Genomic DNA, 21,329 nt, shown 5'->3' with positions numbered 1-21,329 from the left:
CTCGTGATGATTGGGTGTTGTGTGATGTCCTTAGGTTAGTTAGGTTTAAGTAGTTCTAAGTTCTAGGGGACTGATGACCATAGATGTTAAGTGCCATAGTGCTCAGAGCTATTTGAACCATTTTTGAATAAACAATACTTATTTACTTCGTAAATTTTGATTCGCTAAAACTAAAACTCTCCCTCTTTCCCCATAGGGTGGGGTTTGAGAGAGAGGAATTAGAGTTTTACAAAAAAATGGTTCAAATGGCTCTGAGCACTATGGGACTCAACTGCTGAGGTCATCAGTCCCCTAGAACTTAGAACTACTTAAACCTAACTAACCTAAGGACATCACACACATCCATGCCCGAGGCAGGATTCGAACCTGCGACCGCAGCAGTCGCGCGGTTCCGGACTGCGCGCCTAGAACCGCCAGATCACCGCGGCCGGCAGAGTTTTACAAATGTTGACTCAAACAGTTGGGAAAAAACTAATATTTGGGTCAACATTTGTAAAACTCTAATTCCTCTCTCTCTCAAAACCCACCCTATGGGGAAAGAGGGAGAGTTTTAGTTTTCGCGAATCAAAATTTACGAAGTAAATAAGTATTTTTTATTCATCCGTAACCATTTTCCACGCAAAAATGAGAACACGGATTTCCTTGAATTACAGCGCCAACTATCAAGAATCAAAGCAAATGTTTAAGAAAAAATGTACGTAGTTTTTTATGTAGACTCTGATTCTGGAATAATAAATGGAGGTTTGCATTTGACATTTTAGAGTTGCCTCCCGCCCACCCCCAGGGGGTTGGGGTGGCGGGCTAATTTTAGCACCAGCAGATGTCCCCCTCGAAAATAATCAGCTTTGGATTCTACACATTTTTCCGTGCGAAGCTTATTTTTCGAGTTATTCTGGTTTGTCAACTTAAAATTTACACCCTGTGTAGTGGGTACATTACTGCCAAATTTTTCAGTAGTATCGCAGACAGAACAACCAGCTTCTCGTAGCCCTATTACACGACCTTCTTCAAACACAGTGAGGTTTTGATAATGGCGTCTTTGTTGCCATATGTAGAAACACGCCTACCAATTTTCATTTGTGTCGCACAACTCCTTCTTGGTGTTTAGATTTTTTTCATTTCATGGGTATAGCGTTCTGTGCACCCACCTAAACACACCCCACGCAGACAGTCTCTTCAGAAGGCACACCTTTCACTGATGGTAGATATATGGTAACGAGTTCTGGTTTCTTGGAAGATCAAAACAAATTTGTTGTCACTGTTCCATATAAAAGAGATCTCTTTCCTGAAAGGAAACTTCCTTACATTGATCACAAGTCAACGTGACATGCCACTTCTAATGCTTCTCTGAGATTCGGGTAGTGTGCGGTAGTCATGTAGCTAGGCACCTTGGATACAGCCACATGCATGAAACCTTTTGTGTGTGGTGCTCAACGCTGTCACACCCTTTGTGATTATACAAAATGTAGACTGTAGTTGTGCTGAGGTCGGTGTCCTTCCATCATAACGCTTAAGAGCAAACATGGTACATCACCGCATATCTTTGGCTGTGCATCATTAAATCTGTGATCGGAAGTTGCTGTCAAAATCTAGGAACAATACAACGAATGTTCAACTATTCAGCGGCTTATGTATTGAATTAGGTCACCCTGAAAAGTACGAACAACCGTCCAAGCTGCTAGTTTGGCAAATGGTTCATTAGAGCCATTTACACAAAACGTCTTGCGATAAGCTCACGGTTGTCTGTTATGTATACATGACGAAATCGGATTGTGGAGCTGCTGCTACGTATGATGTATTTCTGTGCAACGCTGCTGTTGTAACAGTATGTTCACATTCTCGTTAACTGCTTTACCACTTACAGAGTTGGTAAATTCTCTATATGTAATCCTAATACTTGTATATTATTGTTTTCCTTTTTTTAAAAAAGAAAATTAACTGTTAGAGCGTTCGTCTAATACTGTAATAGAGACCCTCCATTTAATAGCTTCTTTGACCAACTTTATTACATGGTAAAGCTGCAGTTCTTATTTACAGGAATTTTCTTAAATTTCACGGCACAATGTCAGTACTAAGATAGTACTAGACGTCAACTATCTATTTGTACAGTTCTAGTAAATTTAGCAGTAGTTGTTCGTGGGCTGTAAGATGTTGATAATGACATCTCACATCAGATGAGTTACATATTAAGTGAATCTGGTGGCCAGCATATGAACTGTAATTCAACATAATTCTTCTCAAATTACTGTAGTACGATTGTTGTATTGTGTAGACAATTGCTGTACATCAATGGAGGAGGTCAAACTGAGGTTGGAAATACCAGCAACGAAAGGATGCAACCGTTAGAAATAATACTGATGAAGATCGTAGAATTCACGGCGCCTTTTGAAACTAAAGCTTGTGCTTTTGGGAATCCAGATGATTATGATCCTTACATTTGTACGTTCCACAGTGCACGTGCCTAGAAAGTGTTGTTATTGAAGACAGAATATCCACACAGAATAACCTATATCAGGTAACCACTTCATAAAGTACATTATTTTCGTTGAAGATGTTGCTATGCTTTTCTGACATAAGCGACAGTGTCACTGTGTTATGAAATGCACCTGTACTATGTGATCAAAAGTATCCGGACACCCCAGAAACATACGTTTTTCATATTAGGTGCATTGTGCTGCCACCTACTGCAAGGTACTCCATATCATCGACCTCAGTAGTCATCGTGAGAGAACAGAATGGAGCGCTCCGCGGAACTCACGGACTTCGAATGTAGTCTGGTGATTGGGTGTCACTTGTGTCATACGTCTCTATGCGATATTTCCACATTCCTAAACATCTCTAGTTCCACTGTTCCCGATGTGATAATGACGTGGAAACGTGAAGGGACACGTGCAGCACAAAAGCGTACAATCGATCTCGTCTGTTGACTGACAGAGGCCGCCGACAGTTGAAGAGGGGCGTAATGTGTAATAGGCAGACATCTATCCAGACTATCACATAGGAATGCCAAACTGCACCAGGATCCACTGCAAGTGTTGTGACAGTTAGCCCGCCAGGTTAGTCGTGCGGTCTAACGCACTGTTTTCCGGGCGTGAAGGCGTGCCGGTACCCGGCACGAACCCGCCCGGCGAATTAGGGTAAGGTCCGGTGTGCAGACTAGTCTGTGGATGGTTTTTAAGGCGGTTTTCCATCTAGCTCGGTGAATGCGGGCTGGTTTCCCTTATTTCGCGTCAGTTGCACTATGTCGGCGATTGCTGCGCAAACACTCTCCACGTACGCGTACACCATAATTACTCTACCACGCAATCATTGGGGTTACACTCTTCTGGTGCGAAACGTTCCCGTGAGGGATCCATTGGGGGCCGAACCGCACAATACCCCTGGATTCGGTGTGGGGCTGCTATGAGGTGAGTGGACTACTGTATCCTGTTGTGTTGAGTACCACTGCGAGCTACGGCGAGGACGAAACTTGGGTTTCAAGGTCGAGCGGCTGCTCGTAAGCCACACACCAGGCGGTAAATGCCAAACGACGCTTCGCTTGGTGTAAGGAGCATAAACAATGGGCGATTGAACAGTAGAAAAACGTTGTGTGGATTGTCGAATCACGGTAAACAATGTGGCGATCCCATGGCAGGGTGGGGGTATGGCGAATGCCCGGTGAACATCATCTGCCAGCGCGTGTAATGCCAACAGTAAAATTCGGAGGCGGTGGTGTTACGGTGTGGTTCAAATGGCTCTGAGCACTATGAGACTTAACATCTGAGGTCATCAGTCCCCTAGAACTTAGAATTACTTAAACCTAACTAACCTAAGGACATCACACACATCCATGCCCGAGGCAGGATTCGAACCTGCGACCGTAGCGGTCGCGCGGTTCCAGACTGAAGCGCCTAGAACCGCTCGGCCACACTGGCCGGCTGTTACGGTGTGGTCGTTCGACACGATCTAGCACCTGTTCATAATGCACGGCCTCTGGCGGAGTGGTTACACGACAATAACATCCCTGTAATGGACTGGCCTGCACAGAGTCCTGACCTGAATAGTATAGAACACCTTTGAGATATTTTGGAACGCCGACTTCGTGCCAGGCCTCACCGACCGACATCGGTACCTGTCATCTGTGCAGCACTCTGTGAAGAATGGGCTGCCATTCCCCAAGAAACCTTCCAGCATCTGATCGAACGTACGCCTGCCAGAGTGGAAGCTGTTATCAAGGCTAAGGGTGGGCCAACACCATATTGAATTCCAGCATTATCGATTGAGGGCGCCACGAACTTGTAAGTCATTTTCAGCCAGTTGTCCGGATAATTTTGGTCACGTAGTGTACCTGCCGTGAAGCTCCAGTTATACGAGTAACAAATTAAGGCGAACAACGTGCTCCAGAGCGCTTGCTTTCATAAGCATTCGGTTTCACTGTCAGGTGCTCCAGTGACTACCACCTACACTGCTATACAAACGAGTAAACCTCCGCTCCCATATTGCTGAATAAGGCATATCCCTCGTATTTTGTAGTCTATTAGTTGTCCCATCATTATGTATCGTAATTCAGTAGATAACAGTGATGGCAACTGTAGACAATCAGAAAATCTCGCCGTCTGACCGTACTTGTTAGCTCATCCGGTATAACCTGCCAATCTTTAGAGACCCTTAAACCTAGAACTATTTTCCATTTTATGCACGCCGAGTCCGAACGATTTCTGTATAATCCTGACATCTACAGGATGGGTCCTCGTCCGGGCTGACCAGAGCCGAAAAGTGCCAAGAGACGAATGGTGATCACTTTTAGCATCTACTATAGTCAGGTTAGTCCTGTATTTCCTTTCGTCTGCTGTGTTACTTTGTACCCTGGAACTCTGTTCTCTCGGCCACTTTTATTTGCCCCACTCTGTATTATGTTTCTATTAGACTGTGCCTAGCAATACTCAGTTCCACCGTAGACACATATTCGTTATGTTTTGGACAAGCGTTATTGTTTCCTAGACATACAGTAGAAAAACAGTAACTTCTCATCTGGAATATTCTCAACATTCAAAATGTGTAAATAAATTGCCTCGCGCAGCTACACTTATTCTTACCACGAGTCAGTCTACAAGTGTGAAAATACGTCTAAAGCAGTGTTACGGATGATACTCTTTGATAAAAATCGTGTAGAGTTGCCGGTGGTCGCTGGATATTTCGGGGCCTCACTGAAAAACTTGGCGGAATGATAGGTCACACACAGATTATTTTTGGCTAAGAAACGTATTCCTCTTAACATACAGTTTGAGTTAGGCGCATGAGCGTCTGTCAGATGCTGAGAATGTGTAACAGTGACTGTCAAGCACATAACGCACGTGGTGAGACTACAGCATCTGTCCAGACCAGCCCCAGCGCAATGGAAGAGAGAGTAATAAAACTAATCATTTTATTGTGATCACAGACACGAGCACCCAATAAAACTGTGAGTGAATTGAGGCCAAACAGAGTCCAGTCGGTCAATTGATTAACAAGTCGTCAGTCTTAAATACTCAATTATTACTACTAAACTAGTTTTCCCAGGTCCGCAGGCGCTGCAGAGCTATTGTCTACATGGAGAATCATCGGTTGCAGGGGGCAGGATAATTTTGGCATTCCCCGTTTATTTAATATAGGGGACGCTCAAGATGACGAAATCTAGCTTGTTTCCCTGGCCGTTATTTCGAATGCTCCTTGAAGCCACATGGTGACGGAGACATGAAAATTCTCCTGCCATCTGGGAATCCGCGCCATTTCGGAACACCCAACTTGAAGGCAAGAACTCGGTCGTTCCAGACGGCCAGAACAGCGGTACGCTAACAAATCCAACTATTGTTAAAGTGGCCAAAATGATCTTTTCGTATACTGCGAATGTGCAATGCAGCTCGCGGAACGAGTCTTCAAATAGCTCGGAGAGCAGCTCTCCATCGCTTTTCGTTGCAGTTACTAATAGTGTCGACGTCGCGAGCTTCATCGTGCAGCAGTTACCGCCATTTTGTGTCAAGTGTTATGTTCCATTTCCTTGGGAGCAGCCTTGTGTTACGCAGGTTGACTGTGTTGTTTGCAGTTACGAAGCAGGCTGCAAGTAAAACTGTTGCGGCTGGCCGGAGTGGCCGAGCGGTTAAAGGCGCTACAGTCTGGTACCGCACGTCCGCTACGGTCGCAGGTTCGAATCCTGCCTCGGGCATGGATGTGTGTGATGTCCTTAGGTTAGTTAGGTTTAAGTAGTTCTAAGTTCTAGGGGACTTATGACCACAGCAGTTGAGTCCCATAGTGCTCAGAGCCAAAACTGTTGCGTCTGTGCTGTCGTATATTTACGCCGCGAGGTACCGGCGCTGCAAATTGACATTTATCGTGGTAAGATCTATTGTTCGACTCCTGTTACTGTGACCGCATTCTTGACCCATAGCTTGCTTCTTTGTTGTAATGATTCATGTTAATTCATTTTGCGCTCTCTGTAGAGAATGGTCTTTATTATGAAGACATTAATATTTGCGTGAACTTTTATTCTTTTGACTTATCCTACAGAAAGTCCATTTGTTCGTCTAGTGGCTACTTTATTAAGAGTGATACGTTAGGAAACTTGTGACAGGGGTACCTCTCATTTATGTATCCATTTGTGAATAGATGCATTGCTAGATGATACTGAATTTCATTGGTTTCTAGCTTTCGCGTTGTCCCTTTAATCCATTTTTTACTAAGCGGTGAAATACTTGCTGTAAGAATCAAAGTCCGACGTCTGGGACAGGAGATCAGCAGTCGAGTGGTTTGCTACTGAACAATGATAGTTGGTACAATTAATTCAGATACTTAAGAGGAGAGATAACAGAGACCCCATCCATAGCTATAACTATTAGCCCAACAACCAACACACACGGTACAAATGAAAAAAATTGGTACAAATTAAATTTACTCAACTCATACTATAATAGATTTGAATGTTCAGAATGGTTCAAATGGCTCTGAGCACTATGGGACTTAACATCTGAGGTCATCAGTCCCCTAGACTTAGAACTACTTAAACCTAACTAACCTAAGGACATCACACACATCCAAGCCCGAGGCAGGATTCGAACCTGCGACCGTAGCGGTAGCGCGGTTCCAGACTGAAGCGCCTAGAACCGCTCGGCCACACCGGCCGGCAGATTTGAATGTTTTCAGACACTCCGTTCTGAGCCTCCTTATAAGCTTGGTACCTTCGCGTAAATGATACTGCCTGACCCTCTGTAGCTGGTACATGTGTGCATTATACTCTTCCATAATTTTCAAGCGGTTACCTAATCTACGCCTTACTACGGGCCACAGAATTCATACAGACGGTAAAAACTCTGTGAGCACCCTACTCTCACCACCCAGAGTCGAACCCATGTTCCGAATCTTGATATCCCGAGAGTATCGTTAATTGCGCTCCACCACATAATAACACTTGTTCAAGTCGGTGAGCTCGAACAATCTGTAACCTATGCTCGATCTAAAAGGTCAAATGAAAAGAACTCGTAAGACAAAATCATCAAAACAGTTAAAAGTTAACTACAGTGTGTTCCGTTTCACGAACAACTTACTTCTCTCCTATATATTCTCGTAAGTGACGAGCTAGAAAGGATATGTTCATTGATAAAAATAATTCTTCATGTGTACCCTATCGCCCTTAACGCTTGTAGGTGAGGTCGAAGACACCCTGTTGGCGCCGACAGACATTTCTCGAGTATAGTGGTGTACATAAATTAACGCCAACCAATTTGTGGACGACATGGTGAAACGCCACTGGAGGTAGCGATTCTCGAGACCAAGACGTTTCCAATTCCTGGAATTACAACGTGGGGAGATATTGGAAGGGGCAACAGGACTGATTTCTTATTTTAGTAAATATAGAAACCACCCACTTCGTTACCTATTTTTATTTAAGATAATACGTGTTTCGGGCTTTCACCCATCTTTCATTATCATAATTCATAAACTATCGTTCAAAAGTTTTCGAAACGCCCTGAAAGGAAGACAAAAAAGGTACTTTCCTCAATGTCATGCTCAACATGACGTTTAAGAGAATTGTTCCACGTTTTTAAAAATGGAATCGTTCAAAACATAACTTTCCGTCGGTATGCTGTTCAGATTCCAAGCATAGCATGCCACTAATTTTGTGTTTTGGTGGCATAAGATTAGTTTTCCTCACTAGAAGGCGTTCATGGGACGACAACAAATCTGTAAACAGGGTTACAGGTAAGAAAGGGGTATACAGTTATGCACGAGATATAAAAGAGTGAACTTGTGTGAGTGCTCAGTGTAAACATCGAAAATTTGGCGAAGAAAGGAGATTCCAACAGAGGAACGTTCTGCAATTGTGTCTTCACGTTGAGCCGGTCTTACCATGCGACAAACAGCGCGTCAAGAACATATTTCGTCCATTATATCTTGCAGAGGCATGCGGATACTGGCCAGAATATGGGCCGACATCGAAAGAGTAGGCCAAATGTCACATCAAAAAGTGATTACATATATATAGTGGTCACAAGTAAACGTAATCACTTCAAAACAGTGCCAGGTTTAGAAGGACAATTCAACCATAATAAGGAAAAGCGGGTGAGTGTAAGTGTAGTGAGAAGACGTCTCCAGGCAGTGAACCTTAACGGGCGTGTGGCGGCTAAGAAACCATTACTGACGGCTGTTAATAGGGAGAAGAGGCTACACTGGGCAAGATGACATGAAAATTGGGCAGTAAATCAGTGGAAAAAGGTACTTTTCATTGACGAAACCAAATTTGAGGTCTTTGGCACAAAGCGACGCAAGTTTGTTCGGCTTTTGCCAGGATAACGAATGTTACACCAATGAGTATCTCCAACATTACAGCATGGAAGGGCTTCCCTCATGGTCTGGGGATGTTTTGGAAGTGGTAAGACTGTTGATGTTGAGCAAATAAGCGGAACGATAAAGAGAGAGGGTTACCATCGCATTCTACAGTACCATGCAAATCCACGTGGCAGACGTTTCATTGGCAAGAGATCCGTCCTATAGCAAGATAACGATCCTAACCACATTAAAAAACTGTATAAAGCGCATTTGGCAAATTTAGAAAAGAAGAAGGAACTGAAAAATATGATACAGCCGCCTCATCCTATTGAAATGCTTTGGGATCACTTTGATAGAGTAGATAAATCAAGACCTATTACCAACGTTAATCAACTCTCGACCAGACTGCAAGAGGAATGGTGGCATATCACCGAGGAAACTCTGTTGATGTCGACAGCGAGAATGCCTCGCGTACGCAGAGCATTGATTAAAGCCAAAGGAGACTACTTTGAGGAGAGTAAAATTTGACTTCATGTATTTGGTTTCAATAAAAGATTATTCCAAAATTGACTTATGAGTATTTCTAACATTTCTGGTTTCATTTGCATTTGTATTTTTCCCTCAAAATCACTAATGGTTAAAAACCTTTGAGCGATAGTCTGTTTGAGTCTTCAGTCAGTACATGTTTCGCCGGCCGCGGTGGCCGTGCGGTTCTAGGCGCTGCAGTCCGGAACCGCGGGACTGCTACGGTCGCAGGTTCGAATCCTGTATCGGGCATGGATGTGTGTGATGTCCGTAGGTTAGGTAGGTTTAAGTAGTTCTAAGTTCTAGGGGACTGATGACCTAAGATGTTAAGTCCCATAGTGCTCAGAGCCATTTGAACCATTCAGTACATGGTTCAAACAAACACCGACAGTAAACTGGACGCTGCAACTGCCTTGTGCAAAATAACAACTTTGTTTAACTACTACACTTTGCGAGTGGTATATTTACGATGTATTGCTGTACTTACTTTCTACTCTGCTTGTTGTTGTTCTATATAAAATATACTATATTTTTCTTTTTTATGGTATAATATATAACGCACTCATTTAATAACCATATAAAATTCTCAGCACATTCATGTTAAACAGTGTCAGATCTTTTTAGTCATACGGAAACCGTAAGCAAGATATAACTTTGACTATAGCTGACCTGTGAGTAAAATGTAATCTTTGACCATAGATGTATTTTCGGATGTAAACAAAGAATGGCGAATACAAGGCTGTTTTAGTGCTAAACGGAAGTACAAAAGAGTTTGCTCCACATCCATAAGGGTGAGGATCGGAAAAACAACAAGCAGAGAAGAATGTAAGTATCCTCGACAGCAATACGTCGTATATAAACTACTCGCGAAGCGTAGTAGGTAAGCAAAGTTGTTATTTTGCACAGGGCAGTTATAGCGTCCAATTTGATTTAGACGTTGTAACTACGTACTGCACGAAGACTCAAATCTATATTACGCTAACTGAAGAGATATGAAAGCCCAAAACTAGTATCAACTTAAATAAGAATACATAACAATATGGCGGTAGCTGTATTTATTAAAATAATATATTACACAGCCACGGAGCTTAGCTGCGATTAAAGTGGATAAATTATTGTGAACTGTCTTGGTAATTGTTGATGGGATGTTGAATGCTCCTTGGTATGTAGCAAGAATTCACTTCATGACCAGGGTACTAAATAACATTTTCCGGAAAGATAAAGCAAAACCCAACATTGCAGTTCACACCACAAACGCCTTGTGGAATGTACGGATCCTTGACTGGCATTGCCTTTCCCCTGATTGTCACTCATAGAGCATGTCTGGAATATCACCTTTCAGCCAGCAGTGCGGTGAAGTGAGACTAACATAGCAAGAAATTCCCCAAGATAATATTCGGAAGCTGTTCGAGTCCCTGGCTCAACCAGTACAGGAGTGTATTCGTTTCTCCAGGTGGCCACAACTCATGTTGATGTTGACGATAGATATCGATTCCGAATATAGTGGAAATTTAACCGTTTCATACTCGTTACGTGATTAAAATTACCTCTAAGTTTAACAAATATGGGTCTGGTGCTTTACGGTGTAACATTTTTTTCCCGTCAGTGTAGATTCAGACACTTGTATTTTGAAAACGTCTAGATATACAGTGAGAACCAAAATTCACGCACGCGGTTGCAACAGCGCGATTCCCAGTACACAACAGTACAGAAAGGACGCTAACAAAATTTCGTCCCGTCCATGTTTTCGGTGGGAAAGTCTAAAGGCAATTTAACAACATTATAACTTCATGTACGACGAGTATCTTCATTCAGTACTGTCTGGTTGTGTTGCACGGTTAATGCAGTGGGTACTGTTTCCCGACGGTATGCTAAGAGTTAGAGAATTCGATTCCAGGTCTAAGTAAATTTTTTCTAATTTTTAGCTGCCGCACTAATTGCTATACAACAACTACAGCAGCCCCTACATGAAACAGTATCGGTTACGTAATACTAACACAATAATGAGAGAACAATGCTTTTTATTATTCCAATTTTAAGGACATGTTTTGCCTTTAAACGTTTACCGTGTTCTAGTCCTTGCATTACACCCTTCCATGCCTTCCACCCGTAGTGAATATAGTACGTTTGTTTAAACTGTCCTCATAGATTTTATAGTTGTCATTATCCTTCGACAGTTAATTTATTTATAATTAACTATGATCGTTTCTGTCATGCTTGACCAATAATTATTGTGTAGTACACCATTATTTGGCAGATGTCCGCCCCCGGTAGCTGAGTGGTCAGTGCCACAGAGTGTCAATCCGAAGGGCCTGTGTTCGATTCCCAGCTGGGTCGGAGATTTTCTCCGCTCAGGGACTGGGTGTTGTATTGTCCTAATCATCATCATTTCATCCCCATCGACGTGAAGTCGCCGAAGTGGCGTCAACTCCAAAGACTAGCACCCGGCGAACCGCCTACCCGACGGGAGGCCCTAGTCACACATTTGGCAGATCAAAGTTAGAAAGAGAACTGAATATTGACCTGGATTCGAGCTCCCGAACTTTAGTATTATAAAGCAAAACTAGCCACTGCACGAACGAAGCAGGACAGCTACAGAATATTGAATGACGACACTTGTCACATTTGCAATTACAGACTTGCCGAATTGCCTTTCTTTGACATTCATTTTCTACCGAAAGTATGCAAGGAATGACATTTCATTACAGACATTTTTATATTGCTATTATACAACGAGTCGTGCTGAGACGTTAGAGTGCCCGAATGTGTTCGCCCTGTACATGGAGTAAGAATGCCAGAGAGAGAGAGAGAGAGAGAGAGAGAGAGAGAGAGACAGAGAGAATATGCTTGAACAACGAATGAGACACATTTGTTGGGGCTGCAGCTATACAAGACGCAGGAGCTGGCGGAGGACACGTTGATCGAGGCGGAGGACGCGGGCGTGCTGGCGTACGAGTGCGTCACCAAGCTGGAGGAGAAGGCACGCGCGCTGTCCCCCGACGGCGTGGAGCGCATGCGGCTCTGCGTCGAGGACGAGGCGCAGGAAGGCTTCCGCCTGCGCGAAGACGTGCGCGTCGCCGTCGACACTGTAGCGCCGCTGCTGCTCAACCTGCAGCGCAAGTTGCTCGACTGCATCGAGGAGTACGTACGCACGCCTGTGCCTTTGTCCAGTCTAGCGGAGGCGGTCTGTGTACCGCCAGTGAACGATTTTTTTTAATTTTTCTTCTTTCATTTTGCTGTAGAAGAACAAGTGAACTTGTGGAAAGCCCAACGTCCTCAGAAGCCTTGTAATACTTAATTAACGGGTTCCCGGCGAACTGCAATTTCTTGGACGCATTTGGATCATTTTTATTCATTACTAGCTGAGCACCTGTCTTTGCCCAGGTATATATTTATTCCAGTCTTCTGTTAGTCCATCACTGTCCACCTACTGCTCCACACTTCTAGCCCATCTTAGCCCATTCCCTTAAGTGGCACAAAATGCATATACTATATTTACAAATTTATTTATTTCTATTCAAGAATTCATCTATGGTATAGAAGGAGTTGTTAAGGAGATATGATTTCAATTTATTTTTGAAGCTATTACTGCTGTCTGTCAGACACCTTATTTCATCTGGTAATTTGTCGAAAATTTTTATAGCAGCATACTTTACAAAGATAGGTTGAGGAAAGGATAGTGTAAGTATTTCTTTCTTCTGGTATTATAATCACGAATGTCACTGTTGCTTTTAAACTGGTCCGTGTTGTTGTGAACAAATTTAATTAGTGATTAGATGTATTGTGAGGCTGTTGTAAGAATTCCCAATCTTTTAAAAAGGTGCCTACAAGATGTGCGACTATGAACCCCACACATTATTCTAACCACTTTCTTTTGAGCAGTGAATACTTTTTGTCTAAATGTTGAGGTACCCCAAAATATTATTCCATATGACATCAGAGAGCGAAAGTATGCAAAGTATGTTAGCTTACTAATTTCTGTATCCTCAAAATTGGCAATTATTCTGATCGTAAAAGTTGCTGAACCTAGTCGCTTTAGAAGATCCAAAATATGAATTTTCCAATCAATATTCTCATCTATATGTACAACCACAAACTTAGTATGCTCTACCCTGTCTACTGACTTCTGTTGATGTGTTATATTTATTGATGTAATTGTACTTTTTGCAGCTGAAAATTGAATGTCCTGTGTTTTTTCAAAGTTTAGAGCAAGCCCATTTGCAGAAAACCAGTTAATGACTTTTCCAAAGACCTTATTTGTATCATTTTCAATTTGATTTTCTTTTACTGGATTAATAATGATGGTTGTATCATCAGCAAACAGTGTCAGTTCAGCTTCCTGTTTCAGATAGGAAGGGAGGTCGTTCACATATATCAAGAACCGAAGGGGACTCACGATTGAACCCTGTGAAAAACCTAATGTAATTTCACCCCAGTTATATGAAGTGGCAAAGTTATTTAAATCACTTGATCCATATAAAGAATCTTTTTGCTTCCTGTCCTGTAGGTATGACTTAAACCACTCAATGCTATTCCATTTATACCATAGAATAGTAGTTTCTGTAATATACTGTCATGGTTCGCACAATCAAATGCTTTGGACAAGTCACAGAAAATTCCTATTGGTAACATTTTATTATTTAGAGACTCTATTATGTGGACAGTGAAATTGTATATTGCTGTCTCAGTGGAACAGCATTTTTGAAATCCGAACTGTGATTTACTAAATATCCCATTACTGTTGAGATGGCTAACCACTCTTGAGTACATTACTTTCTCGAAGATTTTTGAGAATGCTGTAAGCAAAGATACTGGCTGATAATTATTGACATCTGTGGTGGCCCCCTTTTTATAGAGAGGCCTAACAATGGCCTATTTTAACCTGTGTGGGAAAATACCTTGAGTTAGTGATGCATTACATATGTGACTCAGAACATCAGCTGTAATTGCTCCACATTGTTTTAATATCTTATTAGGGATGTAATCTACTCAAACAGAACATTAATTTTTCAAAGATTTAATAATTTTACTTATTTCACAAGAGGTTGTTACGCGAAACTTAATCTGACTAAATTTTTTCAAAACAGACTCTTCCATGTACTGCCTAGCTTTTTCTTTTAAACTGTTCTCACCAAGAACCACTTAAGAAACGGTTGTTAAATACATAACTACTTGTGTACTATTGGTTAGGATGCTCTCGTTCTCTTTAACAGTAATACAACCTACCCCAGTGGTTACTTTTCCTGTCTCCTTTCTAACAACATTCCATGTTGATTTTACTTTATTGCCTAGCTCCAAAGGAGATTGCTGATTCGTGCACCCACAGTATTCCTTTCCTGAGCATATGTAATATGTGTACCAAGTTTGGTTGGAATCGATGCATAGTATAGGAGATATGATACATATACAGGATGAACGTTAATAAAACCGACAAACTGCAGGGACAGATTCCTGACTGGGAACGGAAGAAAAAAGTCCTATGAACATGTGTCTGGAAATGGACGGTGTGCGTGTACCGATAGCAAACCGTCCTGGAACACAGTACAGAGCTGTATCGCATCCACGTCGCAACAGATGTTCAGAGTGGCCTTCATGGGATTGCGGGTGATAGGGATTGTAGCGGTTGTCATGCGGGATGCACATAATTTTACTTTGGCTTACACCATGTTGATGGGCCACTTGCCTGGAGCTTGTACTAGGGTTTGTCTCATGATCCAGTAGAACCTGGTCCTCCAAATCTGGTGTACGCACAGTCTGCTGCCTCCTGCACTTTCGTTTATCTGAAAGGACCCATTATCACAGAAACGTGGTACACCCGTCCTGTCTATCGTCCGTATCCATCTGCTTGGTCGTATACAAACACCATCTCGGCTTGTCCCTGGCATGAATGCCGGACTATCCTGCTGCTTGCAGTACGCTGCGTCAATCACACAGCCTGCAACACGTAAGGAACAGACGGCACGTGGTCAGAGGAACTGTCATTCGTCAGTGTCATCTACCATGGCAACGATGTGTTTCCGAACACATGTTTATAGGACCTTTTTTCTTCCATATTCAATTAGGAAACCATCCGTGAAGTTTGGAGGTTTTATTAATGTTCGCCCTGTATACATACATACAATTTTATGATATACGGGGTGTTACAAAAAGGTACGGCCAAACTTTCAGGAAACATTCCTCACACACAAAGAAAGAAAATATGTTATGTGGACATGTGTCCGGAAACGCTTACTTTCCATGTTAGAGCTCATTTTATTACTTCTCTTCAAATTGCATTAATCATGGAATGGAAACACACAGCAACAGAACGTACCAGCGTGACTTCAAACAGTTTGTTACAGGAAATGTTCAAAATGTCCTCCGTTAGCGAGGATACATGCATCCACCCTCCGTCGCATGGAATCCCTGATTCGCTGATGCAGCCCTGGAGAATGGCGTATTGTATCACAGCTGTCCACAATACGAGCACGAAGAGTCTCTACATTTGGTACCGGGGTTGCGAAGACAAGAGCTTTCAAATGCCCCCATAAATGAAAGTCAAGAGGGTTGAGGCCAGGAGAGCGTGGAGGCCATGGAATTGGTCCGCCTCTACCAATCCATCGGTCACCGAATCTGTTGTTGAGAAGCGTACGAACACTTCGACTGAAATGCGCAGGAGCTCCATCGTGCATGAACCACATGTTGTGTCGTACTTGTAGAGGCACATGTTCTAGCAGCACAGGTAGAGTATCCCGTATGAAATCATGATAACGTGCTCCATTGAGCGTAGGTGGAAGAACATGGGGCCCAATCAAGACATCACCAACAATGCCTGCCCAAACGTTCACAGAAAATCTGTGTTGATGACGTGATTGCACAATTGCGTGCGGATTCTCGTCAGCCCACACATGTTGATTGTGAAAATTTACAATTTGATCACACTGGAATGAAGCCTCATCCGTAAAGAGGACATTTGCACTGAAATGAGGATTGACACATTGTTGGATGAACCATTCGCAGAAGTGTACCCGGGGAGGCCAATCAGCTGATGATAGTGCCTGCACACGCTGTACATGGTACGGAAACAACTGGTTCTCCCGTAGCACTCTCCATACAGTGACGTGGTCAACGTTACCATGTACAGCAGCAACTTCTCTGACGCTGACATTAGGGTTATCGTTAACTGCACGAAGAATTGCCTCGTCCATTGCAGGTGTCCTCGTCCTTCTAGGTCTTCCCCAGTCGTGAGTCATAGGCTGGAATGTTCCGTGCTCCCTAAGACGCCGATCAATTGCTTCGAACGTCTTCCTGGCGGGACACCTTCGTTCTGGAAATCTAACTCGATACAAACGTACTGCGCCACGGCTATTGCCCCGTGCTAATCCATACATCAAATGGGCATCTGCCAACTCCGCATTTGTAAACATTGCATCGACTGCAAAACCACGTTCGTGATGAACACTAACCTGTTGATGCTACGTACTGATGTGCTTGATGCTAGTACTGTAGAGCAATGAGTCGCATGTCAACACAAGCAACGAAGTCAACATTACCTTCCTTCAATTGGGCCAACTGGCGGTGAATCGAGGAAGTACAGTACATACTGACGAAACTAAAATGAGCTCTAACATGGAAAGTAAGCGTTTCCGGACACATGTCCACATAACATCCTTTCTTTATTTGTGTGTGAGGAATGTTTCCTGAAAGTTTGGCCGTACCTTTTTGTAACACCCTGTATACGGATTCTATTTGGTATTTATTTCGGGTACGATAAGTATCACAGGTGTGGAATTTCCATTAATGCTGATGACAGACTTCCCTAAAATATCCATTTACATATATGTGGTGTCTGTTCTCTCAGACATGTCCAAAAGGACGGCCACTATTTTGATTCTGCAGCCATTCTCAATCGAGACATAAATGAATTAAAGACATTAGCTGCCAGTATGCACTGCTTTGTATCATTGGGGAAAGTTGAAGATTTGTGTCGTAGCTTCAAAGAACAGACACCATATATATATGTATATGTTGATGGCGGTCATTCTTCCCTTCGGTGCAGATGCACACCAAGTACGGCAGTCGGCGAGATGCCGCGAGTAATGAGGATAATGAGCAGGGGCAGGGGCACTACGTCAGTAGTGTGTGGTATAAGTTGAGAATTAGGATCTGACGGAAAGGGGGATAGGGCAGTCCGTGTCGGTGTTCTGACTACTGTGTGCAGGTGGCGTAGTGGTCAGTGCAGCTACTTAGTAAGCAGGAGACGTGGGTTCGAATCCCATTCTCGCACAAATTTTTAATTTGCCCCATACCTATAAATCAGTCCCCACTGGCAACAAATGTCTTCAACTCCTTTGTGTCTTGATTCTTTTATTTGGCTTATGACGATTTGGGTTCTTGTGCACTGGTTTGCTTCAGCTCCTTCTTCATAAGTGCGGTTCCAAGGGGTGAGGGGGCGTTATTAGGTTTATGACACACTTTAAGACAGTGGTTATAATGCTTCATGTGTTCTACATGGTCTCCGCCTACAATGCAATAGCGTGAAACAGACAGGAATGTCCTTCTTTGGGATGCTGTGAAACGCACGTGTCACTTTGGCTTGAATGTTGGTTATGCACTTGACAGACTACGGCTGCATGTCCACGACTTAACACTGCCGCACACTGTTGTTTGCAGTTGTTAGTTCAAGCTTCCACCATAGTTGCTGCACTTACGTCGGTTATGTATCATGAAAGAAATAAGCCTGGGAACTTTTTGGATGGACTGTCTATATTAATTTACAAAATTTTCAACCACCTTTTGGAGACTACAGTGCCATGAGAACTACCTCTCGTAAATGGTAAGGGATTATAAAAATATCACAAACTCGGTTTAAGAGAAGATACTTTCCATTTGCGTTGTTGAGCGTTACCCCACATAGATTTGCGGCCTGACTGGATGTAAAAACGTTTCAGCCAGGAAAAAGTGTCCATTCACAGGCTGTGGTCATACCTGCTGCGATATGGGTCGTGATCTGGAATTGACATAACGAAGGAAGTCGAGAGAAAGCAAGACAGAAGGGAAAGACGCTCCGCTAAGAAAAGAACTAACGGGAACGCTGACTGTTCCGATTTATATGCTCGTACTGTCATAGTCCATAGTCCGCAAACCTGTGTTCACAATCTTAGAGCTCAGTGAAATACTGATAAACGTGACTGCAGACACTGTTTAATATTGCATAAATTACGAAGTTGTCGAAGTTAGGAAAGTTTGTTATTATTAAGAGAATGAAGGCTTTCACGGACAGTAATAGCGATATGGCTGATTTGAGCTTTATAGGTATTACGCCGTGGTCTAAGACATAATTCACTGTCTAGCTATAATAGCGAATTTTCTTGCTGAAAAACTCTTGTAATTAACTGTGGTATAAGACTCAATCGTGTTCGTGTGGTTTGAGGACCACTAATGTCGATGTCTTGTTCATTAGTTTCGTCTAATCTGAACACATCCGGAACGTTATTTCATGTAAGCTCTATAATCACAATTTACGGGAGTTGTATGTAAACATCCACCGCCAGGCACCTCTGAAACAAACCAGCGTACAAATGATTCATCTGCTTGCCCGATCTGTCGGCAATCATATGCCTGTACATGCAGTGTAGTGTAAGTCATAACAGCAGACTGCTAACGTTTTTCTGACAAGGAATGCCTTTGAGCGTGAGGTCGAAAGTACAGTCTTTAGTAAGACTCATTTGAAAGTGCTGTGTTGGCAATTATGACAGGAAAAATATTAGCTGATAATGAATCACCATGTGCACCAGGAAAGCGATAGAAAATTGGTGCCCAGAAGATGCAGAAATTAACCTTCTGTGGGCTTTATGTATTACAGTTCACAAAATGGAAGTCGTTGACATTCAAGAAATGTTCAAAACAAACCATTAACTTGTACCATAAACACCAAATGAAAAATGGCGCGCCACAGTGATCACAAAGGTTCACACAATCAAGATAAAAGGCGAACTCCTTGGGAGTTATAAACCGTGCAGGACGTTTAGTTAAGTATCAACTCTTGTTGTTGTTGTCGTGGTCTTCAGTCCTGAGACTGGTTTGATGCAGCTCTCCATGCTACTATATCCTGTGCAAGCTCCTTCATCTCCCAGTACCTACTGCAACCTGTATCCTTCTCAATCTGTTTAGTGTATTGATCTCTTGGTCTCCCTCTACGATTTTTACCCTCCACGCTGCCCTCCAATATTAAACTGGTGATCTCTTGATGCCTCAGAATATGTCCTACCAACCGATCCCTTCTTCTAGTCAAGTTGTGCAACAAACTTCTCTTCTCCCCAATCCTATTCAATACTTACTCATTAGTTATGTGATCTACCCATCTAATCTTCAGCATTCTTCTGTAGTACCACATTTCGAAAGCTTCTATTCCCTTCTTGTCCAAACTATTTATCGTCCATGTTTCACTTCCATACATGGCTACACTCCATACAAATACTTTCAGAAACGACTTCCTGACACTTAAATCTATACTCGATGTTAACAAATTTCTCTTCCTCAGAAATGCTTTCCTTGCCATTGCCAGTCTACATTTGATATCCTCTCTACTTCGACCGTCATCAGTTATTTCGCTCCCCAAATAGCAAAACTCCTTTCCTACTTTAAGTGTCTCATTTCCTAATCTAATTCCCTCAGCATCACCCGACCTAATTCGACTACATTCCATTATCCTCGTTTTGCTTTTGTTGATGTTCATCTTATATCCTCCTTTCAAGACGCTGTCCATTCCGTTCAACTGCTCTTCCAAGTCCTTTGCTGTCTCTGACAGAATTACAATGTCATCGGCAAACCTCAACGTTTTTATTTCTTCTCCATGGATTTTAATACCTACTCCGAATTTTTCTTTTGCTTCCTTCGCTGCTTGCTCAATATAGAGGTTGAATAACATCGGGGAGAGGCTACAACCCTGTCTCACTCCCTTCCCAACCACTGCTTCCCTTTGATGTCCCTCGACTCTTGTAACTGCCATCTGGTTTCTGTACAAATTGTAAGTACACTCCTGGAAATTGAAATAAGAACACCATGAATTCATTGTCCCAGGAAGGCGAAACTTTATTGACACATTCCTGGGGTCAGATACATCACATGATCACACTGACAGAACCACAGGCACATAGCCACAGGCAACAGGGCATGCACAATGTCGGCACTAGTACAGTATATATCCACCTTTTGCAGCAATGCAGGCTGCTATTCTCCCATGGAGACGATCGTAGAGATGCTGGATGTAGTCCTGTGGAACGGCTTGCCATGCCATTTCCACCTGACGCCTCAGTTGGACCAGCGTTCGTGCTGGACGTGCAGACCGCGTGAGACGACGCTTCATCCAGTCCCAAACATGCTCAATGGGGGACAGATCCGGAGATCTTGCTGGCCAGGGTAGTTGACTTACACCTTCTAGAGCACGTTGGGTGGCACGGGATACATGCGGACGTGCATTGTCCTGTTGGAACAGCAAGTTCCCTTGCCGGTCTAGGAATGGTAGAACGATGGGTTCGATGACGGTTTGGACGTACCGTGCACTATTCAGTGTCCCCTCGACGATCACCAGTGGTGTACGGCCAGTGTAGGAGATCGCTCCCCACACCATGATGCCGGGTGTTGGCCCTGTGTGCCTCGGTCGTATGCAGTCCTGATTGTGGCGCTCACCTGCACGGCGCCAAACACGCATACGACCATCATTGGCACCAAGGCAGAAGCGACTCTCATCGCTGAAGACGACACGTCTCCATTCGTCCCTCCATTCACGCCTGTCGCGACACCACTCGAGGCGGGCTGTACGATGTTGGGGCGTGAGCGGAAGACGGCCTAACGGCGTGCGGGACCGTAGCCCAGCTTCATGGAGACGGTTGCGAATGGTCCTCGCCGATACCCCAGGAGCAACAGTGTCCCTAATTAGCTGGGAAGTGGCGGTGCGGTCCCCTACGGCACTGCGTAGGATCCTACGGTCTTGGCGTGCATCCGTGCGTCGCTGCGGTCCGGTCCCAGTTCGACGGGCACGTGCA

General features: G+C 43.4%; 1 protein-coding gene across 1 annotated transcript in view; it reads left to right on the top strand.

Moving 5' to 3' along the window:
* The window catches only part of LOC124556664, a 55,749-nt gene that overhangs the window by 21,100 nt on the left and 13,320 nt on the right, over positions 1-21,329 (top strand). The window contains exon 3 of the mRNA XM_047130634.1: positions 12,188-12,444. Coding sequence (XP_046986590.1) covers positions 12,188-12,444 — 257 coding nt within the window. The remainder of the gene's footprint in view (positions 1-12,187; positions 12,445-21,329) is intronic.

This window comes from Schistocerca americana, chromosome X (assembly GCF_021461395.2).
Source record: "Schistocerca americana isolate TAMUIC-IGC-003095 chromosome X, iqSchAmer2.1, whole genome shotgun sequence".
Lineage (NCBI taxonomy): Eukaryota > Metazoa > Arthropoda > Insecta > Orthoptera > Acrididae > Schistocerca > Schistocerca americana.
Note: the sequence above shows the minus strand (reverse complement) of the source record. Positions and strands in the feature narration are given on the sequence as shown.